Source organism: Scyliorhinus canicula, chromosome 17, assembly GCF_902713615.1.
Source record: "Scyliorhinus canicula chromosome 17, sScyCan1.1, whole genome shotgun sequence".
NCBI lineage: Eukaryota > Metazoa > Chordata > Chondrichthyes > Carcharhiniformes > Scyliorhinidae > Scyliorhinus > Scyliorhinus canicula.
This window is the reverse complement of record NC_052162.1, coordinates 17,597,558-17,618,929: the sequence shown is the minus strand read 5'-3', so window position 1 is coordinate 17,618,929 and position 21,372 is coordinate 17,597,558. Positions and strand designations below refer to the sequence as shown.

The following is a 21,372-nucleotide window of genomic DNA, read 5'->3' as shown; positions in this document are numbered from 1 at the left end:
CGCAGACACGGGGAGAACGTGCAAACTCCACACAGTCACCCTAGGCCAGAGCTGAACCTGGGACCCTGGCGCTGGAAGGCAGCAGTGCCAATCACGGTGCCACCGTGCTGCCCATTGAGACAGTTGACCAAATAAATATGCCCCAGAAAGAGATTTTGATGGGATAAAAAACACAAATTATTTCTTGCCACTGGGAATAATGGCTGTTTTCCACCCCCTAGGTGTATTTTGGCTGGAAAGGCGATCAGGTTAATCGCTGGTACATGCATTAGTTTTGATCTCTTGCTCTCGCCGTAGTGGCTTGTGAGCATGCGCAGTAGGTGGGTTTGGAGGGGGAGGGGAGTGAAGGGGCCGCCATGTCGTACGTGTTTATCAATGATTCCTGTCAGACCGGGGTGCCGCTGCTGCAGGCCTGCATCGACGGCGACCTGACCTACGCCAAGCGGCTGCTGGAGAGCGGCTTCGACCCCAACATCCGCGACGGCCGGGGCCGCACCGGCCTGCATGTGGCCGCCGCCCGGGGGAACGTGGATATTTGCCGCCTGCTGCACAAGTTCGGGGCCGACCTGCTGGCCACCGACAACCAGGGCAACACCGCCCTGCACCTCTGCGGCCATGTCGACTCCATCCAATTCCTGGTATCCAACGGCCTCAAGATCGACATCTGGTGGGTGCTGGGGGGAGGGGGGCCTGCCTGGGGCAGGGGGTGAGGGGGGAGTCTGTCTGTGGCAGGGGGTGAGGGGGGGAGTCTGTCTGTGGCGGGGGGAGTCTGTCTGTGGCAGGGGGTGAGGGGGGAGTCTGTCTGTGGCAGGGGGTGAGGGGGGAGTCTGTCTGTGGCGGGGGGAGTCTGTCTGTGGCAGGGGGTGAGGGGGGAGTCTGTCTGTGGCAGGGGGTGAGGGGGGAGTCTGTCTGTGGCAGGAGGTGAGGGGGGAGTCTGTCTGTGGCAGGGGGTGAGGGGGGAGTCTGTCTGTGGCAGGGGGTGAGGGGGGAGTCTGTCTGTGGCAGGGGGTGAGGGGGGAGTCTGTCTGTGGCAGGGGGTGAGGGGGGAGTCTGTCTGTGGCAGGGGGTGAGGGGGGAGTCTGTGGCAGGGGGTGAGGGGGAGTCTGTCTGTGGCAGGGGGTGAGGGGGGAGTCTGTCTGTGGCAGGGGGTGAGGGGGGAGTCTGTCTGTGGCAGGGGGTGAGGGGGGAGTCTGTCTGTGGTAGGGGGTGAGGGGGGAGTCTGTCTGTGGCAGGGGGTGAGGGGGGAGTCTGTCTGGCAGGGGGTGAGGGGGGAGTCTGTCTGTGGCAGGGGGTGAGGGGGGAGTCTGTCTGTGGTAGGGGGTGAGGGGGGAGTCTGTCTGTGGTAGGGGGTGAGGGGGGAGTCTGTCTGTGGCAGGGGGTGAGGGGGGAGTCTGTCTGTGGCAGGGGGTGAGGGGGGAGTCTGTCTGTGGCAGGGGGTGAGGGGGGAGTCTGTCTGTGGCAGGGGGTGAGGGGGGAGTCTGTCTGTGGTAGGGGGTGAGAGGGGAGTCTGTCTGTGGCAGGGGGTGAGGGGGGAGTCTGTCTGTGGCAGGGGGTGAGGGGGGAGTCTGTCTGTGGCAGGGGGTGAGGGGGGAGTCTGTCTGTGGCAGGGGGTGAGGGGGGAGTGTCTGTGGCAGGGGGTGAGAGGGGAGTCTGTCTGGCAGGGGGTGAGGGGGGAGTCTGTCTGTGGCAGGGGGTGAGGGGGGAGTCTGTCTGTGGCAGGGGGTGAGGGGGGAGTCTGTCTGTGGCAGGGGGTGAGGGGGGAGTCTGGCAGGGGGTGAGTCTGTCTGTGGCAGGGGGTGAGGGGGGGAAGTCTGTCTGTGGCAGGGGGTGAGGGGGGTCTGACTGGGGCGGGGTGTGTGTGTCTGGGGCGGGGAGTGTGTGTCTGGCGCAGGGAGTGTGTGTCTGGCGCAGGGGGTGTGTGTCTGGGGCAAGGTGGGGGTGTGTCTGGGGCAGGGTGGGGGTGTGTCGGGCGGGGGGGTGTGTGTGTCTGGGGCGGGGGGGGTGTGTGTCTGGGGCGGGGTGTGTCTGTCGGGCGGGGTGTGTGTGTCTGGGGCGGGTTGTGTGTGTCTGGGGCGGGTTGTGTGTGTCTGGGGCGGGTTGTGTGTGTCTGGGGCGGGGGGGTGTGTGTCTGGGGCGGGGGTGTGTGTGTCTGGGGCGGGGGGGTGTGTGTCTGGGGCGGGGGTATGTGTGGGGATCTTTCTGGGGTTGGCGTTGGGCTGGGGGAGGTGGCATGGGGAATCTCTCTGGGAGTGGGCAAGGGTCTAACTGGGGAGGGGGGTCTGACTGGGGTACGGAAGGGTCTCTCGGGGAGCGAGGGGGTTCTGTCTGGGGTAGGGAGGGGGTCTCTGGGGATCCTGACAGCAGGAGGAACCCCTGCAAGACTAATTTTTCTGTTGTGTCAGCATCGAAGAATAACATCTGCTAATATGTTGTCAATTATGAATGTCAAACAATGTGAGGTGACCAGATAATGTTTTATTTTTGTTGTGATGATGATAGGGGGAGGGAACCTACCCTGTTCTTCTTCGCATGACTGCCATGGAATGTTTTACATTTTCCCAAACAAGACTGCCATTTCTGACTGGAGATTTCATGATCTGAAATGTTAACACATTTCTTTCGACAGCTACTGCCTGACTTCTGTTTTTACAGCATTTATTTTGGTTTAATTTCAGATTTCTGGCATCCGCATTATTTTTCATTTGTTGCAGGCACATAAGACCTTGCTTTAATGTCCTCATCTAAAAGTGCAATGCACCCTCCGAACTGCAGTCAAGTAATTGAGGAAATTTATTTCATGTTATTTTTGAACTACGTCCCCTAGTTCTAGCCCTTCCAGTAAGGGAAAACATCCTTCCAGCACCCACCCTGTCGGGCCCCCTCAAGATCTTATATATTTCAATAAGGTTGCCACTCATTCTTCTAAACTCTCACCGGCTCAATCTGTCCAAACTTTCATCAGCCCCGTCCCAGATTTCTGTTGCGTGAACCTTCGAACATGTCTACAATTCTTTCTTAAGTAAGGATACCAAAACTGTACACAGTATCTAGATATGGTCTTGCCTACAACTTCTACACTGTAGCAAAACACCCCTACTTTTATTAAAACAGAAAATGCTGGAAGAACTTGGGTCTGGCAGCATCTGTGGATGGAGAAATGGGGTTAATGTTTCAAGTCCACTGTGACTCTTCTTTGGAACTTTTTTTATCCTGCTTTGATATTCCATTTCCTTTTCAGTAAACATCAACGTTCCATTTGCGCCCCTCCAACAGCAGCTTAGCTCTAATTTTAAGGCAGTGCACCCCCCCCCCCCCCATTTGTGCTTTCACCCCAGATGATATAGTTTCTCCCCATTTACCTTATCAATTCCTTTAATCATCTGAAATACCTTGAATTTGGTACTCCCAATTGTAGTATAACTTCTACTGTTTTGTATTCCATCTCTCTTGACATGCAGGCCTACATTCCATTCCAGTGTTGCCCATGAAACATCTGAAATATTGGTTATGCACAAAAAATACTTTTAAAATTCCCACCAGTTACTCATCTGTTTTATTAGAAACCCTTAGTCGTGATCAGCTTGAGTTAGGAAATGTTGGTAACCCTGTCCTGGTGGATCCTTAGTTTGCAATGGTAGCTATTGTCTTACTCCTGTGGGGTTTCAGAAATATTCCCTGCTGTTGATTGCTTCCGCACTCCAATTATGAAACATCTGAAAAGTGATCTGTTGAGGCAAATATGAGTTGTGTCAGTGTTTCATACCATGTTTACACATACAAGCAGACTGCCTTTTATTATTCACTGGCAGTTTTTCATACAGGTGGTTGAGGTAAATTGCCATTTAGTTGCAACATCTCAACAGATTGTTTATGGCTTTGGTGATTCAAGGGCGGTGAAGAGTGGGTGTCTTTTTCCTAAACAGACAGAGATAACAGATGTTTACTGAGCATCATTGGCACATTTGTGAGGAGCAGGATGCCCGAGGAGACTTAACTGTGGTGCGCAGTGGGCAGGAGGAGACAAGTTGCTAATTAGTTCACTGAATTGTCTACCAGCAGAAAAATGCGACATCAGACTATCGGCATATAAACATGGCATTTGTAACTTGGTACCATGGACACAGACAAAGCTCTGTGAGCTGCGCTAATGATGTGTGGCACCACTGCTGCATAAAGCTTTCATTGCACTCTGAAAATAATATGGGACTCGCTGATGTTGCATTTTGTGTATTTGTTAGATGTCTATTTGCATTTTAATAATAATAATCTTTATTGTCACAAGTAGGCTCACATTAACACTGCAATGAAGTTACTGTGAAAAGCCCCTAGCCGCCACATTCTGCCGCCTGTTCGGGTACATGGAGGGAGAATTCAGAATGTCCAATTCACTTAACCTGCACATCTTTGGACTGTTGCAATCGTTATTCTGGCAATATCAATGAGTATTTGGAAGACATCTGTTGGAGCTGTTTGTCTGAGACGTTATATTGTATGACCCAGTTTCACTGCTTTTAAAACAGATAGCAAGGAATTTTGGCAATGAGCTGTGTTGTTAGACAATAGCTTTACTTTAGATAGGCATCTCTAACAATAGCTAATATGCTGTCGGCATTAAGAATAGCAAAGTAACAGCTGATCAAAGTTACAAATAGCTTGTAGTTACATAATGCTCAAACATGTTATTTGCCTCATTGTAAAGGTAACACAGCTTTATGAACTCCAATTAAATTTTTGCTTTTTAAAAATAAATTTGGATTATTTTTTTTCCAATGAAGGGGCAATTTAACATCGCCAATCCACCTATCCTACACATCTTTTGGGTTGTGGGGGTGAGACCCTCTCAGCACAGGGAGAACGTGTAAACTCCACACGGACAGTGACCTGGGGCCGGGATAGAACCTGGGTCCTCAACGCCGTGAGACAGCAGTGCTAACCACTGCGCCACCGTGCTGCCCAATTCAATTTTTGCTTGCATCTCCTTTTTGTTTTCTTATTGCGGGCTTGTCGGTGTTCTCCTGTTAACTAAATTTCCCTTTCAACTCCCGATTCTTTGCATTTGGGATCACAGTTCCACTTAGATCATCTTTTAATCAAGAATGAAAATAATCTTCCTGAAGTCTTGCAGGTTCTCCCTTCTCTATTTTAAATTCAGGAAAGGAGATAGATGCCTTTTACTGTTAGAATACAGACATGTTACTGATAATACTCTTGAGAACTAGTTTTAAATAGGTCTGTACGTTTATGTCAGAATGACTGGCTTTCTCAAAGCTATTAACATATTAAACAAGCTTGCTGAAGCTATTTTGTTTTCACATTCATGACCTTTCGTTATGGTTTTCAGTTCAAGTTACAAATCCGGCAACACACCCCATTGTCCTTGCACCTACGGCCCCCACTGCAATCCCACCTTGTTTCAAGAGACTTTTATGTATTCTGGCCTCAGCAGTTAATGTCTGAATATATTCCATTACAGCAAGTAGATTTGATATTCCAGTGCTATTTTAGATTTGACTTATATCTGCATGAAGTGCACGGTAACAAATCCATTGTGAGAGCAGCTGCTTGACAACCATGTTATTGGAATCATTAAGCCTCTTGCATTTCGTAATTTCCTTGGAGAGTTTAATGTGGTTGCCAAGTTTTAAATGGCATCCCCCGGTCTGGCTGAGGTACATATAGTATCTGGGATAACATCTGAATTAATTCATCTATTGTGGTTACTTACAGAAACTTGGATACTAAGGTTGTCGAGCAGTTTTTTTTTAATGATAGTAGCCAAGGATCTTTGCGGTTTCATTTCATAGACAAATAAGTCAAAATCTGAAAATGTAAAACAAGAAAATGGCAGAAAAAATCAGAAGCTCGGTCAGCCTCTGTAGAAAGAACAGCGGCATTAATATATCAGGCACAGAACCGTTGTTAGAACTGGGCAAGATTACATAAGAGGAACATTTGCACTGGTTTCTGTAAACTTCTTGCTTGGTGTTCTTCAAACCTTTTTTCCGGGAACCCATTTTTACCAACCGGCCAACCTTCGGGACCCAACCTGGCTGACCTTCGCGACCCGCGCCGGCTGACCTTCATGACCCATGCCGGCCGACCTGCGCGACCCATCATTTTCTCTTACCTTGTTTGCTGCTGACAAAAATGGAGGAAATGGTTTTGGGTCCCTTTGGCCCTCGTACTCGCTCCTCTGTTGGATGAAGGTGAAGCCTTCCGGTGTCGGAAAGTATGGAGTCTCCATCTGTCCAAAGTTCTGAATTTTTCCCTGTAAAATTTTATCAAATAACCCCCCCCCCCCGAACTTGTAAAAAAAAATGAGTAAAATAATTGAAAAAATGAATAAAAGCCTCCTGAACTTTAAAAAAAATAAAATAAATGAAAAAATGAAAAAAAAATTAAATGAATAACATAAATGAATAAAAACCACTGAAGAACTTGTAAAACAAAAAGCTGCAACAGTTTTTAAAAGAATAGCGGCCGAACTGCGCATGCGTGCCCGATTACCGGTGCGCATGTGCGCCGATCATTGTACGCCCATGTGCAGTGGGGCCGAATTTTTTAACATGTTCGCGGAATGTGCATGCTCGCCGATCATCGTGTGCGCATGTGCATTTCGTGAACATGCTAAAAAAAATTTGGCCGCATTGCGCATACGATGATCGGCGCACATGCACAATGCGGGCAAAAAATTTTTTTTAACATGTTCGTGGCCGCTTGCAGCCGCCGTAATGAAAAGCCGGCTGCTGCGCGTGGATTTGCGCGATCGGAAGCGCCGCGGACAACGGGTCCACGACCCTCCCGACACCCGCCCATGACCCACCCGCGGGTTGCACCCCCGACTTTGAAGAACACTGTTCTAGCTGAAGGGGTTAGCTGGTGAATTTGTGGTTTAATCTAGACCGTGTCTATTTAAGTCAATCGCAATGTAACGTCCTATAAGGAATTAATGGACTTGAAACTTCGGACTGATCTTGTTGCCCGTTATACTGCACTGGATTAACCCTTTTATTAGGGTAGCACTGTGGCTTCACAGCGCCAGGGTCCCAGGTTCGATTCCCGGCTTGGGTCACTGTCTGTGCGGAGTCTGCACGTTCTCCCTGTGTCTGCGTGGGTTTCCTCTGGGTGCTCCGGTTTCCTCCCACAAGTCCAGAAAGATGCGCTGTTCGGTGAATTGGATATTCTGAATTCTCCCTCCGTGTACTGAACAAGCGCCGGAATGTATCGACTAGGGGCTTTTCACAGTAACGTTGGTGTTAATGTCAGCCTACTTGTGACAATAAAGAATATTATTATAAAATCAGGATGTCCCAAAATCTTTGACAGCCACTGCAGTATATTTGACATGTAGTAACTTTCCTCCCACAGTCCAAAGTAACAGCAAGGTCCCACAAGCAGCAGTGAGATTATGATATTAGTTACTGGCCAACTCAATGGGGAGAACTCCCCTACTGCCCTTTGACAGAGTGCCATGGGATTGTTTACATCTATCTGAGAGGGCAGAAAGGAACTTGGTTCCCATCTGAAAATGTTGTTAACCTAGATTTTTGTGTTTGAGTTTTTGCTGTGACACATAAACATAGTCACCTGACTTGGGGAGAGTGTGCTACCCACAGATACGATGATCTGTTACATCAGTCAGCGATTGTTGCACCGATATTTTATCTGCTTTGTCAACCAGTTTATTTATCTTCCCACTCAACCCATTTCTGCCCACTCTTGACCGTACCCTATTTTTCAGAAGATTATGAGTTGAAGTAACAACGGTTTCCACCACAAAATTCAACTGATCAAATAGGAAATTAATCCAGATTAACTATACCTATTAATTACCTACCCTTAACATATTTTGGTTCTAATTGTTCTAGGCTATGGAAAGATTCAATCTAGTTAATGGCACACTGGTTAGCACCTCTGCATTACAGCACCAGGGACCGAGTTCAGTTCCCGCCTTGGGTGACTGCGGAGTTGCAGTTTCTCCCTGTTTCTGTGTGGGTTTCCTCCGGGTGCTCCGGTTTCCTTCCACAGTCCAAAGATGTGCAGGTTAGGTGGATTGGCCATAATATATACATGGGTTACAGGGATAGGATGAGGGAGCGGGTCTAGGAAGAGTGCTCTTTATAAGGGTTGTGCAGATTCGATGGGTTGAATGGCATCCTCCTGATTCTATATGTTTGCAACCCTGATCAGTTCAGTTGCATCAAGGTGCTGCTCACATTAATTTCACAGTTTAACTTTGCCTTGAAAATGTGTGAATTGCATCAGTCACACTTCTAGCAACTGCACTTCAACTTCTTGATATGCAGCATGTTTTGACAGCTTTAGAGTCAGAAACTTCCTGTATCTGGGGATAAAAATGGCAATGGTCTCCTCAGTCAGTCAGGTCACACAGTTCCATTATTATTTTTTTTTTTTTTTTTTTTATAAATTTAGCGTACCCAATTATTTTTTCCAATTAAGGGGCAATTTAGTGTGGCCAATCCACCTATCCTGCACATCTTTTGGGTTGTGGGGGCGAAACCCACGCAGACACGGGGAGAATGTGCAAACTCCACACGGACAGTGACCCAGGGCCGGGATTCGAACCCGGGTCCTCAGCGCCGTAGGCAACAATGCTAACCACTGTGCCACCGTGCTGCCCTAGTTCCATTATTATTAACCATTGGCTGCAATTAAGCAAAGCTCCCTTTACTGCAATTGAGCAAAGCTTTACTGCAATCACCTATAATCATTTTCATTTAACCGTCCAAAGATGTTTATTTTGATTTTATTAAAATGCATTTTACTAGTGAGAGCATAAAACAGAATGCCCGTGTTGTCGCTGATGGTTGATGCTTTAGATATGGTTGTTTTTTTTCCCACGGTGGCACTGTAGGTAGGCAGTTTTTCAGGGGCTTATGGAAGCAGCAATAATATTTGAATTTTTCAGTGCAGCATTTAAGAGCTAAATTTGCATGTACATTTTGATTTTCTATTTGATCCTTGGAATTAAGCCTGGATTGATTTTTGTTGTCTTGTTCAGAAATTATAAATGAAAAGGCATTGGTCATAATGTGACCAAGGTTTTATTTTTTCTAAGCAGTTACTGGAAACAAATGATGGTGGCCTCCTGAAAGGATGTAAATCATTACCTTATTTTTTTTGTAACTCAAGCAACCATCATGGTGCCACCCCACTTGTTTTGGCAAAACGTCGAGGCGTAAACAAAGATGCCATCAAGTTGCTGGAGTCCTTGGAGGAGCAAGAGGTGAAAGGGTTCAACCGTGGAGCTCACTCTAAACTAGAGATCATGCAGACTGCAGAAAATGAGAGGTAAACATTGAATTGTAAGGGAAATGTGAGCTGGAAGCAGAATTTTGTATGTTGTGAGTCAGGAAGGCACTATGATTACAATAAGCTTATAAATGATTACCTTTGATTGTAGAGACAGTTGCATTGTTTTAAGGGTACCTTGTTTCTCCTCTTCTTTTAGATTAAATTACTTGCAAGTGCATGAATAATTTAACTTGCAAACCCAACTGTCTAGCATTCTAGGGTTTCTTGTTATGACTGAAGTTATTCCTGGTGTTCTGCCAGATCTCGGCCAAAACTGTTATTTTGTTGGGTGCTTAAAAATAGGCATGACCTTCACTACTCCTGCCTCAATCCCCAGTCCCTATTTCCTGTTTCTCATGAAATTATGCATTTCCTTGACTTGCTTGACGGCCCCTCTAGATCAGGAATCTGCTGTGAGGCACGTGCATAGTTTATGTAATTTTGGAAAGCATGTTTCCTGGTGCTCCGTTTCTGTTTTGCCTATTATTGATTTGAGGATTTGTTTTCCACCAATTCAAAAACACAAGAAAATGAGACATTTTTAGTTGTGGTTTGTAGAGTAATTACCCCAGTTTTTAACTGGTTAAAGCAGTAAGTAAAGCAGTGAGCCATGCATAGAAAGAAAATCCCAGTTTTGGTATCCAGTCTATACTGTGTTGGATAGCCAGACCTGTGGTACTTCCAATTATTGGCCACATGGCTGTGGTGTGAGGCACATAGAAATTTAAGGAATGATTTACTTGTGCTTTCTAAGATTTAACTAGCAACTCATGCAATAGACAAAACTTTTGTCTGGTGGGGAAGTCCAGGATAAAATTTGAGCTAGAGCATTCAGGAGCACTTCTTGATGCAAAGAACACAAGAAGTAGAAGCAGGAGTAGGCCACCAGGCCCTTCAAGCCTGCCCCACTTTCAATACAATCATGGCTGATCTGTGCTGGCCTCAACTCCTTTTCTGTGACATTTCCCTCTATTCTGTGACATAGTCCTCTATTCCTCAATCTATCATACATTCATCGACCTCCACTTTAAATACTTCTAATGACCCAGCCTCCATCAACCTCCGGGGCAGAGAATTCCAGAGATTCACCACCCTCTGCGAGAAGAAATTTCTATGCACCTGTTTTAAATGACCTGCCCTTTATATTGTGGCTATGTCCATTTGTTCGAGACTCCCATGTGAAAACATCTTGCCATCTACCATAACAAGTCCCCTCAGGATCTTAGATGTTTGAATAAGATCACCCTTCACTCTTCTAAACTCCCAAGGAATACAAACCCAGCCTATTTAGTCTCTCATGATAGGACAAACCCTCTTATCCCAGGAATTAGCCTGATGAATCTCCTTTGGACTGCCTCCAGTGTTACTAAATCCTTTTTTAGGTAAGGCACCAGAACTGTACGCAGTATTCCAGGTGAGGCTTCCCCAACACCCTGCACTATTGCAACAAAACCTCCCTATTTTGAAACTTTGCAATAAAGGCCAAAATGCTGTTTGCCTTCTTAACTACCCGTTGGGCCTGCCTGCTAACTTTTTGTGATTCATCAACTAGAACAGTGTTTTTCAAACTTTTTTTCCTGGGACCCGCTTTTGCCAACCAGCCAACCTTCAGGACCCACGCTGGCTGGCCTTTGCGACGCACACCATTTTCACTTGCCTTTAATGCGAAAGAGGAGCTTGCTTGGTGCACAGGAGGGGAGGGCAATGGGCATGTCAGCTGCAGAGTTCAGCCAGTTCCTTTGTGCTGTCTACACCTTTGTGAGAACGGAAAATACAACCTCGCACATTGTGAAGAGCAACAACAACAAAATGCGTGTTTTACTCAGCACTGGATACTTCTGGGAGATGCTATTCCAGAATACTGACAGCCTCATGGACTTTTGATGTGTTTTTAATGTGCTATCACCGGTGAGGTAGAACAGGTTAATCTTTGCATTTGGAGTCAGCTGCAAGTTAATTTTTTTTCTTTTAAAAAAAATAAATTTAGAGTACCCAATAACTTTTTTCTAATTAGGGGGCAATTTAGCGTGGCCATTCCATCTAACCTACACGTCTTTGGGTTGTGGGGTGAAACACATGCAGACACGGGGAGAATGTGCAACTCCACACGGATTACCTGAGGCCGGGATCGAACCCAGGTCCTCAGCGCCACAGGCAGCAGTGTTAACCACTGTGCCACCTTGCTTTCCAAACTGTAAGTTAATAACTGACTCTGGGGTCTCAACCTCGAAAGAAATCTTTCAAAATCTGAATCTTCTCTCATTTCCCAGTACTTCCCTACATATAACATACATAGGCGTTGCATCTTTATCTGCATTGGCACAATTGATAACTCCATTCCTCAAAAAATCATCTTTATACTGCATTGTTTATCCTTGTAGGCTATTAACCAGAGGCTCTGTACAGAGTTAACACTGGCACTGGTCTGTCCTGCCCTGGACTCTCCTGAGCAGCTCTCTCCAGCAGATTCAGATGTGAGATCCTTGGCAGTAGCTCCACTGCACATTTGTGTCTCTGGCCGTCTCTTCCTTGTAACAAAACTATCCGTCTTCACAGTCCTCTTGCCTTGCTTGCTACCAGCTTGAAAATGGAAGAAGCTCTCCTCCATGATTTGGCACCAAAAGCGTGTCCGTACAGGATGTTTGACGTCAGATGTACGTACAGGGCTCACTGCTGCCACTTATGGCCAAAAAACTCAACACAGCCTCATTTTGTTCTCACTTAAAAGCCAGTAACGGTTGCCATTCTCAGTTTAAATGCTGGTAGCAGGCCTTGGGCGCTTCTCCCATGGTCAGGGCCACCGTGACTGATCGCTCCGGGACTCTCCCGAAACCTGCCCCCGACCTACCTACAGGTCACTATCTGCACTTTGAGAAACCCTGTACTAAAACACCCAGATCCCTCTGTACTTCACTCACCTGCATCTCTTTCCATTTAGGTAATCTGCCTTTTGATTCCTCCTACCAAAATCCAACTTGCTAAATGGTAGTAGAATTGTGGAAAACTCTCCCACATAAATCAGTACATTCTAGCTCAATTAATACATTTGAAATATGAAATGAATAGGCTTTTGTTAGCCAAGGTCTATGGGGGGTAATGGAGCTGCATGGGAGTTTGGATGTAGGTCAGCCATGATCTCACTGAACAGCGAGTGGAACAGGCTGGAGACGCTGAATGGCCTACTCCTGTGCTTGGTAGAGAGGGAGAAGTTGTCTGTGTTCTGCCATTCACTGTCCCTGGATGGAGATGCTGATGTCAAACAAGGGATAGCATAGAGTTTGTCCGTGACTCCCCTTATAAACGAATAGCCTCGTCACTACCCACTGACTTGACTTAAAAGATGAAGAATGGTTGTTTGATGTAAGTACTGGAATCGTACCCCAGTGAAGAAAAAGAAGGGGCACTGAAATGTTGCACAGTAATAACATTTGGTGACTAAACTGTGGCCCTTTGCAGTTCATTTTTAAAACCATCATCAATATTGAAATTAAACATAGGGGAATGTTATAATGTAGGATTTTGAAATTATTTTTATTTGCATAGTAAATAAATCATAGAAAGATTGAAGCTTAATTGTGCTACACTGCACAGAATCTGGCTTTAATTTATTTAATAAAGGCTGTGAAGCTCGAGCACAGTTGCTTGTTTTCTCTCTTCTTCCACCCCACCCCCATCCTCTTTGCTCACAAATATTACTTTTTAAAAATCTGTTCTGTTTACTCTTCAAAATCTTTAATCTAGCCAAATTGTAATACCTATATCTGCCAATATATGGCATCACAGCATCCAATATCTAGGTTTCATGGAGTCCCTGGTGATCTCAGTTGCACATTATAGGAATATACTGAGTTAAGGTTGATGCTTCCCCACAGGAGGGGGAGTTGTTCCCTAACTAATCTCTTGCATCTTCTAGTGAGCAGGAGACTCAGAACAACACCATCAGAGGCTGGGAAACAGACCATCAGCCCCTCAGGTAATGTTGGTGTGTGGCTTGCCGAGAAAACTAATTTGAACCTGTCTACGAGAAAACAGCTCTTGTCTTTTTCAATTGATTTAAAAAGAAGTTAAATGGAATTTCTCGAATCTTAAATATTTAACATTTTCCTTCATGGTAATCCAAGTGAAGGTTTCTAAAAAAAAAAATAACGTATCATTGATCATGCTCTGAAGTTGTATTGATGATCCATATGCAAATTTTTTTTTCTTTCTTCCGTTTTCCCCCTCCCCCAAGTGCCATGGAGAGTCACTCGCTCCTGAATCCGAACCTTCAAAATACAGACGGGGTCCTTTCCAGCTTCCGGTCCACCTGGCAGGAGTTTGTGGATGATTTGGGCTTCTGGAGGGTTCTGCTGCTCATTATTGTCATCGCGCTGTTGTCTCTGGGCATTGCCTATTACGTCAGTGGCGTTCTGCCTTTTGTGGAAAACCAGCCTGAACTGGTGCACTAAAATCTCAACACCGCCCATTGTTACCAAGTTCATTCATTGCTGACTACACTAGCCTTCGAGAATGCTAGCAGCCCTGTCAGCCCTTGGTAGGAAGCATTCCAGTTGCTAAAGCTTTTTGCTACCAAACTGAGCACTCGTAGTCTTGGCATCGGTTTTTATTTTTTGGGCTTAATTTAGTTGTTCTGACTTAACAGCCGATAAAATTAATTGTTTTGGGGAATTATAACACTAAGTCTAGATGTGCATCGAGCCCTGTAGTAAAAAGTAATCTGAAGATAAGAGTTTCAAACTGAAGTGCTTAAAATTGTTAAATGCATATTTTTACCATTTTATTGAAGTCCATATTTGTACTGTATCGAGGTGAAAAATCTGTTGAAATATGTTTTTTGATGCCTTGGTCACTTCTAGACGAAAGTGTAGTAAATCACATTCCTCTGTGTCCAAATTTAAGAATTTAGAAAAATGGTTTCATGTTTAAGGTTAATGTTGATCATTGTAAAGCAATATGAAGTACAGTAGAACAATGACCTTAATCACTGCAATATTTAAAAATGAGTCAGTAAAAGCTAAAAGCCTTGATCCTTGTTTTGCAACTACAAATGTTCTTTCTCAGTACAGACCTGAATAAACCTATATGTAGAACACAAAGTATGCACTTTTAATTGTAATAATGTAAATTTTACATGTATTCAAGCAAATGGTTATACTCAGTATAATGCAGTAAATACTAATTGCATGAACAGATTGTGCTTGTGTTATTTGAAGCAGTATGTAAACCATATCTACATCATCAATATGTATTATAATATGTATAAGTTTGTAGATTTTAAGTAAAATTTGAAGCGACAATACTCCACACTTGTAGCAGTTACTTTTCAGTGTCAGAGTTTGTTAGTCAGTCAGTAACTAACATTGTTTTACAAATATTTAGACTTAAATAACTTGATTAAGCTGGCCACAAAGTCCCTTTCTAGCGTGCCTCTCCAGTAACTTAATGGATCTGATTGTAACCTCAACCCCACATTCCTGCCTACCCCGATAACCTTTCACCCCCCCTTGTTAATCAAGAATCTATCTAGCTCTGCCTTTAAAAATTCAAAGATTCTGCTTCCACTGCCTTTTGAGGAAGAGAGTTCCAGAGATTTGTGACTCTGAAAGAAAACTCAGTGACCCCTTATTTTTAAACAGTGACCCCTAATTCTAGATTCGCTTGGCAAGAGGAAGCATCCTCTCTACATCCACCATGTCAAGACCTCTCGGGATCTTAAAGGCGCCACAGTGGTTAGTACTGCTACCCCACAGCACCAGGGATCTGGGTTCAATTCTGGCGGTGGATCTGTTTGGAGTTTGCACATTCTCCCTTTGTCTGCGTGGGTTTCCTCTGGATGCTCTGGTTTCATCCCACATCCGTCCAAGGAGGATTGGCCATGCTGAATTGCCCCTTAGTGTCCAGGGCTCTGCAGGTGAAGTGGATTGGCCATGATCAATGCACATGGTTCCAGGGATCGGGTGAGGGAGTGGGCATAGGTAGAATGCTCTTCTAGAGGGTTGGTGCAGACTTGATGGGCCGAATGGCCTCCTGCACTATGGATTCTGTCAAGTCACCTCTTGCTCTTCTAAACTCTAGTGGATACAAACTTAACCTGTCCAACTCTCCTCCTAAAGCAACCTGCCCATTTCTGGTATTAGTCTCGTCAACCTTCTCCGAACTGCTTCCATCTTTCCTTCTTTCCACTTACATCTTTTCTTAAATAAGGAGACCATTACTCCAGATGTGGTCTTAATAGCCTCACTGTAATTTTGAAAGCAAAATCCAGCTCAATAACTTGCAATCAAAACAGAAAGTAGATACACTGATGAGCAGCTGAGAGGAAAAAAGACGTTGGATTATTTTGTAACCGACTGAACATCCTCATATTACATCTGGCAGGCTGATTAGAGCCCATGAAGTATTTGGTGACCGGTAAATTCCACTACGGTAAATTCCACTCGGAAAATTTCACTTTAGGTAGATTTCACTGCGGTATGGTGGACAGTCGTTAGTAAACGGTCTATAAAAAAACTAAACTGCTTGTTACACCCTCCTTAACTAATTAGTCGTTAGTAAATGGTCTATAAAAAACTAATTTCACTGGTGCTACTACTTTTTTCTATTCAGTTTAACTTTGAACTTTTAAACCCGCAACCATGGCAACATTTATAACATCAGAGAAGAACAAACTTAAGCTTTGCGACGAAGAGAATCATATATACGAAAAGAATGGAGTTAACAGTAGCAAAACAAAAATATATTGGCGTTGTGAGCATTTTTACAAAGGTTGCCGGGCTAGACTACATACAACTTTCAACTCCAGTATACCAGAAGTTATTTTTTCAACGGGCTCCCATAATCACTCAGCAAGCAGTGCACACGTTAATGCCCGAAAGGCAGTTAATTCAATGAAAAGTGAAGTAACGAGAACGGGCATAGTGTCTTCACGGGAAGTAATAGCTACTGCTGTACAAAATCTCGATGAGGAAGCACAATCATTGTTGCAAACTATTCCTGGACTTTCACGTAACATACGTAACTGGTGGCAGCATGCTTTAGGAATCCCAGCACTTCCAACTTGTCGGTCAGGGTTTCAAATCCCTGATACAGTTAAGTACTTAGAAAATGGGTCCTTGTTTTTGGTCTTTGACAGTGGACTTGATGACCCAGACAGAATTTTAGTTTTTTCTTCAGAAAAAGGCTTGGATGATCTCGAAAGCTCTGAAAATTGGGCCTGTGATGGGACTTTTAAGGTGTCTCCTAGTTTGTGGTGTCAGCTTTTCACGCTACATATCATCATTGGAGGGTCATGTGTGCCCAGGCTATTTGCCTTACTTCCTGACAAAAAAGAAGCCTCATATCATAGTCTTCTGTCTACTGTGCGGGATTTAAGGGCAAATTGTCGACCTGCGACCTGCCTCATGGACTTTGAAAAAGCTCTCCATAATTCATTTGTTTCTGTATTTCCGCATTTAGAAGTAGTTGGGTGTGTTTTTCATCTCGGACAGTCTATTTGGCGGAAGATATGTGCACTTGGTGAGAGTAGGAGATACAACACGGATGAAAGTTTTAAGCTTTAAAATTAAGTGTTTTTTGCGCTTTAGCATTTTTACCAATTGAAGACGTTGTCAATGGATTTGAAGATTTGTCTGATGGTGAAAGCATCCCTTCTGAGTTTATCACTTATTTTGAGAATTCGTACATTGGGACTGTAAGGGGACGCGGTCTTCGTCGACGAAGAGAAACCCCGCAGTTTCCTATCCAACTCTGGAATGTTTGTGACCGCGTTTTAAATGACTTGCCAAGAGCAAATAATTCGGTAGACGGGTTCCACAATGCTTTGCGCTCATCGATAACATCCACACATCCAAATTTGTGGAAACTTTGCAATGCCTTTAAGACTGAAGAAGGCTTAAGCCAGACGAAAATTGCGCACATTCGACGTGGGGACTTGACAACAAAAAAAAGTCCTATCAAATGATTGATGCACGATTAAAGAAGCTAGTTGAGAATTATCAATCTGAAAACGCTCTGCCATTTTTAAGAAATATTGCACGCAATTTGTCATAAAAGAATTTTCTTCAAATATATTAAACTTTTAAATCTTAATGTGTGAATAAAATGTGAGCTAAAATGTATTCATATTCTTTTATCTATTTTTATGTACTCGCCATCATTTTTATCTTAATGTGTGAATAAAATGTGAGCTATTTTATTTTATTATTATTTTTTTAAGGTGCTATAGTGGAATTTACCGTAGTGGAATATACCGCAGTGAAATCTACCTAAAGTGAAATTTTCCGAGTGGAATTTACCTTAGTGGAATTTACCTAGAACCGAAGTATTTCCTCTGGCGCAATGTAACAGCTTGTCTAACAAATAACTGCTTTCTGGAATGTTTTCGATCCTATGCTGCAGTCACTGCATTTGATGATGCATCAGTTTGAGGTTATTAGCTGTGAAGAAATTGTAAAATTGGAAGGTGCACAATTGACCACTGAGTTTTCTTAGGGAGCCTGACCATAATGGAACGTGTTTAAGTCAAAGGTTAACAGTTCACAGAACCAGTGACCGCAGCTGATACCTTGGTTTGCAGAGATGTATTCTTTCAAGTAGAGATTACCAGTGACACAACGTATAAAAGGTGTTTCCTCAAAGTCATCTTTGAATTAAGAATGTGTGCGTATGTATCCCCCTTTTAACTTTTATTTTTTTTATTTTTTTAAAAATAAATTTAGATTACCCAATTATTTTTTCCAATTAAGGGGCAATTTAGCGTGGCCAATCCACCTACTCTGCACATTTTTGGGTTGTGGGGGCGAAACCCACGCAAACACGGGGAGAATGTGCAAACTCCACACGGACAGTGACCCAGAGCCGGGATCGAACCTGGGACCTCAGCGCCGTGAGGCGGTTATGCTAACCACTTGGCCACCGTGCTGCCCTTCCCCCTTTTAACTTGCAAGTGATTTTGTATAATAATGACCAGCAAAGTTCTAGTCTTAAACAAGATTAAGGATAGTTTATTATAAAACTACTGCTGCAAATTACTTATGTAAAACAATAATGTTATTAACTAAATACAGATACAAAGGTTAAAATATAGGTAAAGAGAAAAAGGTACGTAAAGATAAGATTTCAAATACGTCTCGATATTGCAGGTCCCTTGCTTGAATTCCTTCGAAGTGAAGGGGTTGACACTTGAGGATCGGTTTAGAAGCTGCAATGGCTTGTGAACGCTTAAGAGTCCAAGTTTTCCTTCATGGGTGGACTCGATAAGTAGAGCAGGTGCTGGGAGAGAATATAGGCTTCTCTCTTTACTGCAAACTGCAGGTGCCAACACTTGCACGATTGCTTGTTTTCTCTCTCTCTCTCTCTCTCTCTCTCTCTCTCTCAGCTGACCGGAGGTGATTCTGTGGATGCCTCAACCCCCTGGTGGCAGAATGAAAACACGAGCTTTCATGTGCTGCTGAATTCAGCTGTGGGCTGGACAGGACTTCCTGAGGCTTTTTGTGTTCCTTGCACATTGCTGCACATAATGACTTCTTACAGTCTCCTTTATACAATTCAAAAACTCAAAATAGCTGCTATTACAAGCTGTTGAATCATGCTTCTATATTAGTATTGGGTTAACTCTGGTCTGGGGAGCATAATCCCCTCTGTTGTCTTTTTTTTATCTGAAGTAATTGACCTTTCAAATGCCTCGGCTATTAACTTAGGTTTGGGGAGACAGGAAAGAGCTATTCACACCTCCAGGGAAGCCACTGTCAATGAGTTGCTGCTAACCTTTATGTGAATGTGTATTGAATTTCACATGTCTAGATACGTTTACTTGCAATCCACTTGGAGCTTCCAAGAAGGTTGACTACATTGCTGTTGTAAAAGATCAGGTGAATTTTGGCAGCCATCTTTAAGGCCTCTTGAGATTAACTTTATTACATAATCTATAATATCACAATTATGCATTTTCTGAGACAATTTAATTTGACAATTTGAGATGGGGGTGTGATTCAGCGGACTGCTTAAATTCTAACCTCCACCCTGAAACAATCAGAATATTTCAAAGTTCCTGAATCAACCAACAATTAAACTAGATCTTGAGTGAAGTTTGCTTAATATATTTTCCAACCTCAAAAAGGTGCAGTTTAACAGATTGAAACGCTATTATCTAGTAAAATACTCAAGGGGCTGGTTTAGCACAGGGCTAAATCGCTGGCTTTTAAAGCAGACCAAGACAGGCCAGCTGCACGGTTCAATTCCCGTACCAGCCTCCCCGAACAGGCGCCAGAATGTGGCGACGAGTAACTTCATTTGAAGCCTACTCGTGACAATAAGTGAATTTCATTTCATTAGATCATCATAATTAGGAGTAGGCCATTAGGCTCATTGCTTTGCCCATTCATAAAAATCATGGCTGATCTCCACTTTCTTGCCTGTTCCCCATAACCCTTTGGGACTACCTTTTTATTTGTTAATTTAGCTTGATTGGTTTGTCCCAATATAGCTCCCTTGTTGATCAAAAATCTATCTAACTCGGCCTTGAAAATATTCAATGACCCAGCTCCACCGGAAGAGAATTCCGGAGATGAACAATCTCCGACAGAAGGAACTCTGCCTCATCGCTCTCTTGAATGGGCGACTTCCAAACATGCTGCCAGAATCTGCCCTGTCGAGGCCCATCAAAATCTTACATGTTTTAATTAGATAACCTCTCATTCTTCTAAACTCCAATGAGTATAGGCTCAACCTGCTCGACTTTTCTTCATAGGATAACTCAATTATCAGCCAAGTGAAACTCTGAACTGTTTCCAACACAAATATGTCCTTCCTCAAATGAAGGGACCAAAACTATACATAGTACTCTAGCTGTGATCTAGCCTTGTACAATTGAAGCATGCCAATCCTGTTTTTATACCCCAACCTCTTTACAATCGAGGCCACTATTTAATTTGCCTCTTAATCCCTTGCTGTCCCTGCATGTGGTTTGTCTGCAGAGACACTTGGATTCCTCTGTACTGCTGTCTGTCCATTTGCATAGTCTGCATTTCTATTCTGGTTGAACTGGACAACGTCACATGTTCCCACATTATACCCCCATCTGCTGCATTTTTTGCCTAAACACTTAACCTATTGTCAAGATTCCAAACGAGAACCAAACTATTTTCAATTTGTAAAACTGAAGAAATGTTATTGCACCAAAGGAGGGATAGCACTGACCAATAGGTATATTTTATGTTAAAACAAAGTTTAATCAGATAAAGAAACAAATCCAAACTCTGCCACTTCATTGTTTTCCCAGTCTTGCCCTTGAAGGGACCAATGCTCACGTTAGCTACTCTTTTCCTTCTCATATACTTGTAGAATCTTTTACTGTCTAAATTTCTTGCTAGTCTTTTTTCATAATCTAATTTCTCCCTCTTTTTTTAGTCGTCCTTTGCTGGGAACGGAGACCTCGCAATCATCATCACAGTGAAGCGGTCTGGGAACAGTGTCTTCTGTCAGCGTTGCGGCGAAGCAATCTGGGAATGGTGTCTTCACAGCCCCCATCGCAGTGAAGCTATCTGGGAATGGTGTCTTCACAGCCCCCATCGCAGTGAAGCTATCTGGGAAAGGTGTTCTCAGTCAGAATTGCGGTGAAGCAATCTGGGAATGGTGTCCTCACAGTCTGCATCGCAGTGAAACAAAGAAAAGGAAAAGGGGACTGCGTGGCGGCACAGTGGTTATCACTGCTGCCTCACAGCACCAGAGACCCGGGTTCAATTCCAGCCTTGGGTGAATGTGAGGGGTTTGCACTTTCTCCCCTGTCTGCATGAGTTTCCTCTGGGTGCTCCAGCCCAAAGATGTGCAGGTTAGGTGGATTGACCATGCTAAATTGCCTCTTTGTGCCCAGAGATGTACAGGTTAGGTTATGGGGGAGTGGACCTCGGTAGGGTGCTCTTCCAGATGGTCAGTGTAGATCTGATGGGCTGAATGGCCTCCTTCTCCACAATAGAAATTATATGGTTCCATGGTCTCTAAACCATTCCAGATCTTCTGGCCTTTCACTAATCTTTGCAGCATTGTATGCCTTTTTTCAAT

At 44.2% G+C, this 21,372-nt stretch overlaps 1 protein-coding gene across 3 annotated transcripts; it reads left to right on the top strand.

Moving 5' to 3' along the window:
• The first annotated feature begins 322 nt into the window (after positions 1-322).
• LOC119951676 (ankyrin repeat domain-containing protein 46) lies at positions 323-14,614 on the top strand. Of its 3 annotated transcripts, XM_038774890.1 has the most exons (4): positions 323-667; positions 9,154-9,312; positions 13,229-13,288; positions 13,547-14,614. In XM_038774890.1, exons 1-4 carry the CDS (start codon positions 357-359, stop codon positions 13,761-13,763), a joined length of 747 nt encoding a protein of 248 aa, XP_038630818.1. In that variant the 5' UTR covers positions 323-356; the 3' UTR covers positions 13,764-14,614. The 3 variants fall into 3 exon arrangements, with proteins under 3 accessions (XP_038630818.1, XP_038630820.1, XP_038630819.1); XM_038774892.1 differs by lacking the exon at positions 9,154-9,312; XM_038774891.1 differs by lacking the exon at positions 13,229-13,288.
• Positions 14,615-21,372: the final 6,758 nt, after the last annotated feature.